Source organism: Triturus cristatus, chromosome 6, assembly GCF_964204655.1.
Source record: "Triturus cristatus chromosome 6, aTriCri1.1, whole genome shotgun sequence".
In the NCBI taxonomy this organism is placed as follows: domain Eukaryota; kingdom Metazoa; phylum Chordata; class Amphibia; order Caudata; family Salamandridae; genus Triturus; species Triturus cristatus.
The window spans coordinates 1,676,978,452-1,676,990,746 of NC_140589.1; the positions used below are offsets into that span (position 1 = coordinate 1,676,978,452).

Sequence of the window (12,295 nt, forward strand, 5' to 3'; positions counted from 1 at the left end):
GAAAGGCCACTGTCTCACCAGGTCCCAAATAGACGTCCGCCTCGAACAAATCGGTGTGATAACTTTATGGCCACCTTCGATGACAGGGTTCGATTTTTGGAGGTTGTTGAGTTTTGGTGCACACTGGGTATGGAATAATTTTCCGAAAGAGCTTCAAAGGCATAGTGAGTTAATTCCACCTTGCAATTACTATCATAGGAAGCAAGGAAGGCACATTTAATCTATCTGTGATGCTCTCTCTGACAGGGTTTGGTAAAATTAAGCCAAAATAGGAGTGACCGATATGGAGTGGCATTGTGCTTGTGAACACACCAGAATGGCCTTGTGTGAAAATGGATTCAAGATTTTGCATTATAAGCTCTTAAGGAGAGTGTTTGTGACTCCCATTGTCATTCATAAAGTGAATCTATTCTACACTCCCACTTGCCCCTGTTCCTTGAGCACTGACAAAAAGTTTGACACGTGGTGGAGATGTACAAACATATCTTACTGGGATGTGGTGGTAGAACATTTGGTGACTTTTCTGGAATGGCAACTGCACAGGTCACCCGGATACTGCCTTGTGGGTCTGCTTCCGATTAGTAAGTTCGTATGCTCTCATTTCAGGTTTTTGGTGCTGGGACTGGTGCTGGTGCAGGCCAAGCGTTGCGTTGTTATGATATAAAAAGGGTTCCTCAATGCCCTACAAGCTCCATGGCCAGGGGATCGAAGAGTGAATGCTGAGAGGCTTGCTGTGGAAGACGATCTCTTGACTAACCACTTAGGTCCAGGCATCTCTGTCATTTATGATTACATGGACTCTTGGGATGAAGAACAAGTAGACATGTCCCATTGAGCTCCTCAATTTGGCTTTTGCTTATCAAACATAATGATTTAGATGTAATGCACAGCGATTTTCCACATCATGTAAGTCTTTAATAATTGTTGTTGGTATGACCTCCCCATGTTTATTTTTCCCCTTCACCTTTTTGCATGTGATTGGGCTGGAAGGCCATGATGTTCTTCATCTGTCGATAAGTCTTGTAATAAGCATTGCATTTTTTAAAGCAGGTCCTGTCGCCCTCAGAGATTTTGGTGCACTTGTGTCATTTGCTCAGATATCTACAGAGCTATTTGGCATGATGATACCTCGGTGTTCAATATTTCCACAAGTTCTCTGTTCGTGGTTTATTTTTTCTTTGTTTCTGAAAAAAAGGTAATAGAAATTTTTAAAAAACAGAAGATTAATCTGGATTACATGAATGACCAATGACAACATTTCCTGTTCACTTAATAATCCTGTTTTATTTTTGCAATGGTTTATTATATAGTTTTGCCTTATACTTAACACGTGTTTTATTTTCATATCAGGAAAAGAGAGGAAACATTCAAAAACATGAAGAAACATTCTTAAGAAAACACATGCTCTTGGTTTTGGAAAGAAATACCAGATTAGAAGAACAGGTAAAGCCCAAGGTTGTACCGATCCTCATGACCTTAAAATGCACATGACTTGCTGGACAATGAATCCTTATCAGCTACAACTGAATTGAACTATTAGCTGTAGCTAGGCCTTAGTAATATGATCATGTCATGGTTAAGGTTGCCATTGCTTCCTGTTGACATCTAAAGGCCCGATTGAGGGTTGGGTACTAAGGGGAAATCCCCAGATTTATTTAAGAAATGCAGATCTGGGGAAAAATCGACCAGCAGAATTTCCTACTGATTTAACTCTTTCTCCACAAATTGAAGGGCTTGTCACCATCACCCAACTCAAAATAAGATCTGGGCTCTGAAGATTGTAAATATTTATTCCAGTAATGGGACAATACATTTGTGGAGGGAAAACACCTCCAGTATAACCTATATAAAATATGTTAGTTTGACCAAATCACATGTTTAGGCTTGCTTGATACCTACTATGAGGCTGTTGAACGTGTCGCCAAATGATGAGTCTCAATATAACTTGGTTTTAAAAGACATCTCCATTATCAATGAGTAGCTTCCACTTCCACAGGTTGACTCACAAAGACATGCACGCTTGGATTGGTTGTAGAATGCTACTTAACTATGTAGAAAAACTGCTTTCAATTGAGATTCCAGATACAGAATGTAATTTACTCCAGTGCATAGACACACAGTGAGTGAATGATCAACAGCTTCTCTGTAGCAGTAATTTAATGTTCACTGTGACAAAATAGCCCCTTCCTGGACTAGATTCCTGACATGCCATTATACCTACAGCCATTAGTTCTGCTAATATGACAATGCAGCGCAAGGGTGGATCCCCAGAAAGCATATAAGCATCTAGAACATGAAATCACTAAGCTTTGATCAGTAGCTGCTCGTCACACCTATAATGGAACACTATCATATCCAGTCTTCAAACACAGCACCAGAACAGCAAATCTAACAACAAAACCCCAGGTGTTGTCCCAGTCCACCTGCCTAATATGTTAGACTCTGCTGCTCTTGTAATAAGTCACAGCCTGTAACAGAACCAGTTAGGCACCTAAGGAAAATTTACTTCTGTGATTTCTACAACATGATGAATACAGGCCCCAGCTAGGCCCGCAAGAACAAGGGTTCGCTCTCCTGTAACGGAATCTATAAGGAAGTTGGCACGGAAACTGCAAAGTACAAAGACAACGTTTATTAACCCTTAAGGGTGGTCCTACAATCCACACAACACTCTTCAGTATTGCATGGAGTAGCACACAGAACATTCGTACACAGTCCCCTTTTATACACAACAGAGGGGCTCATAAGTGGGTGGATACAACATGAGGCCGAAGAACATTACCATTTATGGTCATTCTCGATACTGAATCAATACATGGGCGGAGCCAACACACTCCTTGAGCCCGCGAAAGGACATGGTCAAGCAAAGCTAATTATAACAGATGTGGTCAAGTCTGGGCATGCGCCAGACGGACAAGAGAGAGCTATTTATAAACTGTTGCTAGGCAGATTACAAGAGCAACTAACACAGAGGTCGGACTCTCCTCGTGGTGAACACATGGCAGCATGCCAATACAAAATGGAGTCCGGACTTCGGTCAACATAACGAAGAAAACATGATCAAAAGGGGAAGCATTAATGTTTTCAGTAAATGCTTAATCACATTCTGCCCTAAATTACAACAGACGACCCTTTCAGCATTTACTGAAGACATCCGGCTTCCAAGAATAATCATCATATATATCAATTATCATCATTCCCTTAACCTCTTTAGCTAGACCCTTCTGGCGAGCAACATCGGCAATAGCTTTCTTATCTGGAATGCAGAATGAAATGCATACAGAACAGCACAATGGTCCACATTGAATACACATACAGAAAAGGAACAGAACTGCTATAATAATGCAGAGACCAGTTAAGACCTTCCATCCCCAGGCAGTAACCAACGCCCAAAACCATCCAGAAAAGGACCAAGTGCCGTTTTCTGTGTGGATTTCAGCTGCTATTTTATGCAGCTTGTTAATGGCGTTATAGACGGATGGCGTATGATCAGGGATGAACACACAGCAGCTACTTCCAATAATTTTACAGGCTCCACCTCGATCAGCTAACATTACATCTAGTACCATACGATTCTGCAATGCAACAATCCTAGTTATTTGTAATTCTTCCGTAAGATTCCCAAGAGCGGCAGCAGTCTGATTTGTCACAGCTTCTACCACTCTTGTCAATCTTCGGATCTTCCTACTATTCAAAGCAGCTCCAACAAAGAAAAACAGTCCTAAGTTAAAATCAATATACTGTTGCAAGCTGGTATCGGTCTGATCCACATCATCAATTGATAGAGTACGTTTATATCTATTTACAGTCACATTATTCAACAGTTTCAAATCCTTATGATATGACGCAGGTGCTAAGAATACAGGAGGTAATAGGAAGGATACATAGCATACCCCGGACCACCCTGCCGGCAAACGGTAATAACCTTTATTTCCACATACAAAATAGGTATTATGGGACGCTAGGAAGGTACTGTTGTTCAGCCCGTCGATGTTCAGTACAGTTATACAATCACTGACACCAACAGGGATAAAACCCACACTCTGGACACACAGGTCCGCTTGAGCTTGTGCTACTTGGATTACGAACTTGTCCTTCCCCACAGTGTCTCTTGTGTTCGTGAAGATATAGGGAATGGATTCATTGTCCGGTCGGTACTCTTCCCATTCCCAAATTGTCCCATTTGCTTGTGGATATCCATTTTTATCTTGATGACATTCTTTATTGAGTCTGAAAAGCAATCGTCCCACTGTCGGTTTCCGAGTGGCAAACAGCAAAGTGTACCATGCTCTACAAGAGCCATTATGAGAGAAAGGAAGTGGTATGAATGGCGTTCCTCCTTTCTTCTGATGGGCTGGCATCATCCCACATATCCAACAGTTCGTAGCGTTCGTAGCAACGTGGGTGTGATGCAGCATCTGAATGAAAGTGTTATTCAAATAGGACTGTCGATGCTTCAACTCTTGATATGGTAATGTATAAAAGTAATGCTCCGCAGGCACTGGAGTCGTCAACACAAGTGTCTTTCGAGCAGGAGTTACCTCCTCCACAAACCATGTGGTTATCCCAACAATAGCTACTGTTAGCATGAACCCCAACGCACAAAGGATTTTCTTCTTCTCCATGTCAAAAGAAACAATACCCTGATATCTTCCTGAAACTAAAAAGTCTGTCAGAACTCTTCCCCTTGGGCAGCGGTTGATTTCTTCACCAGCGGGCCAAGACGGGTGTCGCTACACTAATGCAGGGCTGATCCCCCCCCCTTGCCTCATCGGCTCTCCGTTTCACTAACCCAAGGGCCGTTCTGACAGTATGTCCCGGCACTGGAAACCTTACTTCCTTGGTCGAAGATGATATCGCCTTCCTCCAGACGTCGTGTGGTCCGGAAAGAGCTCCTCAGTGTCATTCGGCTTCGCAGCACGGCCTGTCTCTGCTGCTAGGATTTCTCGTTGATCGGTCAGCACGGCAGACTCCACCAATCCGGGCGGTACCTTTCGGCAGTGCAAGGAATGGATCCAATTCTTCCTGTTCGAGACTCGCACTGCCGTCCTCGTTGCAAGGAGGACTTGTTCAGGTCCTACCCATCTCGGCTCCAAACTGTTCGTTCTGTCGAAAACCTTCACCATAACATGATCCCCAGGCCGGAGACCATGTCCTTCACCGGTAGACCGATCAGGGAGCGCCTCTCGGACCTGTTGATGAATAGAAACCAAATTATCCGTTAACTGTGCCAGATAATCGCTCATCATTACACAAGGTACATCATACACAGCCTTAGGCCTTGGTGGACCCCAAATATTCATTGGGCGTCCAAATACAACTTCATATGGCGTAAGGCCAGTTCGAGAGTGTGGCACCGACCTAATTGACAATAACGCCAGTGGCAGGGCGTCTGGCCAAGTCAAAGATGTTGAAGCTTGGATTTTGGCGATCTTAAGCTTCAGTGTACCATTATACTTCTCGACTAGTCCTGCAGACTGGGGGTGGAATACGGCGTGGAACTTCTGGGTGATGCCTAGGCCCTTCAAGACATATTTTATAACATCCGCTACAAAGTGAGGCCCATTATCACTCCACAGAAGTCTACAGACGCCGTATCGAGGGAAAAACTCTTTCAGCAATAGCTTCGCTGTAGTCATTGCAGTATTGTCTTTCGTAGGGTACGCCTCAACCCATTTACTGAAGGCGCAGACCACTACTAGAACATACTTCAAATTGTTACAGCGCTCAAGCTGGATGTAGTCCATCTGCAGGACCTCAAAGGGTGCAGTGGGCGTCGCAAATCCTCCTGCTGGAGTTCGAGTGCCTTTCCCTGGGTTATACCTCAGGCAGATCATACAGGTCTGCACCACCCTCTTTGCTGTGCTAGCAATCTCTGGATGCTCCCAGACTTGGGTAAGCAATTTCACAATTGCGGAAGCTCCAACATGTGCTAGCCCATGTGCCATCTGAACCATAGGTTGTACAAAGGCCGTGGGTAATTTCCATCTATCCATCTGCTTATTTCTCCAGCAACCCTCGTCATCCAGTTCTCCTTCGCTAGCCCATTGTTCCCGCTCTTTGTCAGAAGCGGTCCTCTGTATTTCTCGCACTTCTTCCTTCGCATCTCGCCATCTTTCCACCTGTGACTTTACTACATACATGGCAGTAGCGCCAGGCTGCATCGCGGTCTCCCGTGCTACTCGATCCGCTAACGCATTCCCTTCTCCAACTTTATCAACTACTTTCCTATGGGCACTACACTTAACAATGGCAATTTTCTTCGGGTATGTCAATGCGGTTAAGAGGTTGTGGACTAACTCCCCATGCATTATCTGTACCCCATGTGACGTTAAGAACCCTCTCTCCTTCCAGAGTAGGCCGAAATCGTGCGCTACTCCGAAGGCATAGCGGCTATCTGTGTAAACATTCACACACAATCCTGTACTGAGCTCACATGCTCGTGTTAAGGCTATCAGTTCCGCTGCTTGAGCTGATTTCTGTGGTATGCGTGCTGTCTCCACTATCGTGTGTAATGTGGTAATTGCATACGCTGCTGAAGTCGTACCATCTGGTAGCTTCATGCATGATCCGTCTACCCACAACTCTCCATCTACCTCTGAAAAGGGCGTATCCTGGAGATCAATACGACCCTTTGTTTGTTCCTCAGTCACAAGAATACAATCATGCGCTTTCTGCGCCTCAGGCTGGGTCTCGGGGTATGGCAACAATGTGGCCGGGTTTAATGTCACGCACCTTTTCAACGTAATATGAGGAGCCAAAAGCGTCAGCTCATATCCCGTTAAACGGGCACTGGTCAAATGCTGCGTCTTTGTTTGATTAAGCAGGGCATCCACAGCATGGGGAACTAACACCAACAATTTATGGGACAACACAATTCCTTCACTTTGGCGTATTGACACAGCTGTCGCCGCTACCGAGCGAAAACACCCTGGTAATGCTCGGGCGACAGGATCAAGCACAGCCGAAAAGTATGCACAAGGCCGCTGCTTGTCGCCGTGCATCTGTACTAAGACTGACAATGCACATCCATCTTTCTCATGCACATACAACGAAAAGGGTTTTGCATAATCAGGGGTCCCTAACACTGGTGCTGAACAAAGGGCCTGTCGCAGTTGCTGAAAAGCAGCATCACACTCATCTGACCAAGGGATTGGGATAGGTGTATCCTTCGTCAGAAGGGCTAACAATGGCTTAGCTATGTGTGAAAACCCCAATATCCACTGTCTACAAAAAGAAACAAGACCCAAAAATGCACGCACATCCTTCTGCGTGGATGGTCTCGGTGTGTCCAAAATTACGTGGATACGATCTGGTGTGAGTGCACGCCCCTCCTTAGACAAAAGGTGACCTAAATAAGTCACCTTTGGTCTACAGAATTGCAATTTCTTCCTAGAGACCTTGTGATTGTGGGATGCTAAAAAGGAAAGTAAGGATAACGTGCTTTTCTCACACAACTCCAGGGTGTCAGCCGCCAACAGGATGTCATCGACATATTGAACGAGGGCGACCCCCTCGAGTAAAACAAAGGAATCCAACTGTCGTTTCAAAGCCTGACTGTAAATACTAGGGCTTTCTGTGTAGCCTTGGGGAATTCTACAAAAACGATAAGATCTATTATTTAATGTGAACCCAAAAAGAAATCGGCTATCAGGGTGAATGGGAATGGAAAAGAAGGCATTCTTCAAATCAATCACTGAAAACATGGTCGCCGTAGGCGGGACCAAGGTAAGCAACGTCGTGATATCAGAAACCACCGGGTACTGAGGTATCACGATCTTGTTTACCTCCCTCAAATCAATTATGAACCGATAGACCTTTGCATCCGTGTCCTTTTTCAAAATTGGGAGAATCGGACTGTTACAGACATTATAGGGAACTTCTTCCACTACCCCTACTGCTATCAAGTCTTGCACAATCTGTATGAGAGCCTCCTCGCCCTCCTGGGAAATACGATACTGCGGGAGGCGTGGTAGCACCGCCCCCTCCTGGACACTAATGTGGACCGGAGGAATCACCATTTGTCCCACATCTGTGTCCGAAGTCGCCCATAAAGCTCGGGGGAGGGTAGCCAACAACGCATCCTCTGATATCGTGCACATCCGCCCAGACCTGGGATAGTTGTCATTTAAGATCACCCTCACACCTTCAGGGGAGCAGCAGATTGTAGCCCTAAAGTACTTTAACATATCAAGGCCCATAATGTTATCCGGTGTATATGGAGCAAGCAGAAACGGACAGGGCGCAGAAAAAGAATCAACCTTAAATGTAAGGGGCTGTGAAAGAGGGCTTCGGGAGAGTGTACCGTCAAACCCTACCGATGTAACTATTGAGCCGGATGGGGGAGCCCCCGGAACCAAGTACCTAGACAATGCACTACGTGTCGCTCCTGTATCCACTAGGAACTGATCAGTAGAACCTAAAACCTCAGCCGATACATAAGGACCCGTCTGATCGACCGGCACCTCAACTGATTCGGACCCCCATCCAACGCATTCCTATGCATGCTGAGAATCACGATATCCCAATTGATCGATGTCCGATACATAATACTGGTGCTGGCGATCAAAAACATTTGAGCCATCTCGGTGCCGCCCGGCAGTATCGAAACGGACATTATCGTTAGAATTCCCTCTAAAGGTCGAGAAGCCCCCTCTACCTCTCGGGCCACCCGGAGTGTGCCCCTGACGCGAAGCACGCAACGCTGGCCAATCCCTGGCCCAATGGCCCAACTGCTTGCAGTACGCACACTGGTTCCTATTCAAATCAGATCGGCCCGAAGGGGGACCATAAGATCCGCCCCTTCCTCTATTATTATTACCCCGTCGGGGCGGGCCATATACTTGTGCTAACATCACCTTGGTTTTGAGATCTTTCGATTTCTTCTCCTCCTGGCCCTGCGCCTCGTGCTCCTGACGCTCATAATACTGAGCGATAGTCAGAAGGGCCGTCGGTGTCGCGGAGGACCAAGAACTTTCACTCGCTTTTAACCGGGCCGCAACTGCCGGTAGCAGATTAGCCACATATTTGTCCGCGAAAAGGTGGCGGCCCGTGTCGTCAGTAAGCGACTGGCCACTAAAATCATGAAACGTCTCCTCAAAGCGCGTAAAGAAGTCCGCAACTGACTCGTCAACTTTCTGCTTACATGCAGTTAACATATTCCAGTCAATCTTTTTAGGGGGGATAATCGTTTTCAACTTAGCCACAATAGCCGCAGGGAGATCTAAAATATTCTGGGGTGGTTTCTGTGCGGGCTTCCGTTCCCTATCCTCATCCTCAAGGTCAGACCGCCGGGCCTTGAAGGCAACCGCATCATCTACCTTTCGGACAGAGCGCCACGTATCCGGCGGTAGGATAAGGCCAAAGAACAGGTCTATATCCGCTAAGGTCATAATGCAAGAATTCAAGGCCCCCTCGACTTCTTCATAAAAGGCCGCTGGATTCTTGCGGGGGTCAGGCAACGCATTCTTTAGTGCCATAACATCGGCCCTATGCCATGGAGTGTAAACCCAGTTATATACAAAATATCCCCTTGCATCGGCGGAGTTAATATCCGAGCTAGTCCCTGCTCCCTTAGGAGGAACATACAAAGGCGCCGCCTCTCGCATTGGTTTAGCATGCACTATGTCATCCTTATCTGACTGGGAGGCGGATGGGTGGCCCCCTGCTGCAGACGAATCCGACTGCTTCTCCTCCTCCGTTTGTTGACGTGCTTTCTCTCGAAGGGCCAGCACCTCGTCCAGCAAGGCGAACAGCCGCCGAGCCGCCTCAGGAGCCTTAGAGGGAGAAAAAGCACCGTTACGTATTGCTCTAGCGTCCGAAGACACTTCGTCAGGCTCAAGAACATGAGAATATTTTCGGAAAGCAGTAATCACTTCCTCCGCGAAATGACCCAGAAAATACACTTTATCTCTCTCCTGCCACTGCCCCCAAGTCTGAAATAAGTCCTCCATGGATACCTTGCCTTTAAGCGCACGGAAGGAAAGTGTCCGAAGCTCAGCCATTTGCTCGGCCGACAGCATGGACCGTGTGTCTACCTTACCCGAAACCGGGTCAGAATCTTGCGGCCGTGGAGCAGATGCGCCAACATAAGGGGGCGGAGAGCGATCTAGTAAATAAAAATCATCATCAGGATTATTAAGGACAGGATAAAGTGGCTGGCGAACAACATATTGACCCGAAACCTGTAGCCTACGCTCTTTCTCTTGTCTGTCCGTTTGCTCTTTGTCCTCCCGACGCTTCGCTTCCTGCGCTCGCACATGGTCATTCTTCCGTTGCTCTTTATCAAACAGCGCTTTCTCACGTTTCTCTCGCTCACGCACTTCCTTCACCCATAATCGCACACACTCAAACATATCCTGACGAGCACGTCGCTTACACATACACTGTTCCACATACTCAATCTTACGTATATCAAACGATCCATACAAAGGCCATCGCAACTCAGGATCCTTCCTCGTGTATTTCCTCCATAGCGTGCTGTACATTATGGAAGAAAGACCATGCTTCACGTACATATCCCTATTAGGAGTCCCCTCTGGGGGAGCTGGAGCAGATTCCTCGAGGTTCAACCGGTTTCCAAAACAGCAGCACCACTTACGGAGTGCGCTAAAAGCAGGCATGCTAGGAATAATGCAAAATATGCAATATTATGAAGAAAATGGCACTTAATCGTTGCGCCGTTCAGAGTTTACACAGCTCCTGGAGAAATTTCTCCACATTACCTGCCTATATGTGTTGCAACGCATATATTTTCACAAAGGCAAATTCAAAATATGACTAGTCATCATCAATCAAAACTCAAATAGCCAACCCAGGCTTCAAAACTCGGAGCAAGTACCGTACAACGGTTCTTACCAATCAAGAGTCCAGGTTCCAACTGCCAAGCTCCACAATCGCCCAAACGGCTCTCACGGCAGGACCGACAGAAGAGGTCTCAGTCGATGACCGGCGCCACCCAGACGGTCAGCTCGGAAGGGAAGGAAGAAAAACCTCGGGATGCCAGGGCTAAGACGCCGCTGGCAGTGATCACGTCCCCGGCCAAACTCCTCACCTTCGTCGCGACCAGTCCTTCGAGCATCCGAGTCGCCGATGAGCCCCACGTGACGGGCGCCAATTGATGAATACAGGCCCCAGCTAGGCCCGCAAGAACAAGGGTTCGCTCTCCTGTAACGGAATCTATAAGGAAGTTGGCACGGAAACTGCAAAGTACAAAGACAACGTTTATTAACCCTTAAGGGTGGTCCTACAATCCACACAACACTCTTCAGTATTGCATGGAGTAGCACACAGAACATTCGTACACAGTCCCCTTTTATACACAACAGAGGGGCTCATAAGTGGGTGGATACAACATGAGGCCGAAGAACATTACCATTTATGGTCATTCTCGATACTGAATCAATACATGGGCGGAGCCAACACACTCCTTGAGCCCGCGAAAGGACATGGTCAAGCAAAGCTAATTATAACAGATGTGGTCAAGTCTGGGCATGCGCCAGACGGACAAGAGAGAGCTATTTATAAACTGTTGCTAGGCAGATTACAAGAGCAACTAACACAGAGGTCGGACTCTCCTCGTGGTGAACACATGGCAGCATGCCAATACAAAATGGAGTCCGGACTTCGGTCAACATAACGAAGAAAACATGATCAAAAGGGGAAGCATTAATGTTTTCAGTAAATGCTTAATCACATTCTGCCTTAAATTACAACAAACAGATACATCTCAATGCAAACACATCTGTCAGACACAACTGAATGCGAAGCCATGAAGGAAGATCTCCATCCTAAGAAACATTATATAATCCTTATCCAAAACAGGAATATACCAAAATAAGAAATAAAGTGGTCAGCAAGTGGTATGATAAAACGGGGCAGAATTCTGGCATACCTACAATCAAGCAGGCAGATAACAATACAGAATGCATTGAAGGTATCACAGAACAGGAGAGCAAAAAAAGAGTACTACTCTTGGTGAATTAAAGAAGCACACTAAAACAAAGGGACAAAAACACAACAAAACAGTTCAGGAGTCCTTCCTATAAGATCTGCCATGATACAATCACCTTTATCCACCCAAAAGCCCTTGAATGTACAGGACATGGCGAAGAGAGCTGTTGAGATAACACCCTATGCTCTGTTCTTAAGGCCCGTGGGCAGCATGTCTCAAGAGCATTGCCCTGCATTGGCCTACAAAATCACAAACATATTGAATGCATTCCTAAACCACTCAGCTGCCCAAAAATGCATGACGTACCCTGAGCTATTTGCTGTTATGGTACAATTCCAAACC

The 12,295-nt window shown here is 46.2% G+C and overlaps 1 protein-coding gene across 2 annotated transcripts in view; it reads left to right on the forward strand.

Annotated features, from left to right (window-relative positions):
* TRAF5 (TNF receptor associated factor 5) overlaps positions 1 to 12,295 on the forward strand; it is a 242,013-nt gene that overhangs the window by 207,427 nt on the left and 22,291 nt on the right. For both annotated transcript variants that reach the window (XM_085612843.1, XM_085612844.1), the window contains one exon: positions 1,351 to 1,443. In XM_085612843.1, coding sequence (XP_085468969.1) covers positions 1,351 to 1,443 — 93 coding nt within the window. The remainder of the gene's footprint in view (positions 1 to 1,350; positions 1,444 to 12,295) is intronic.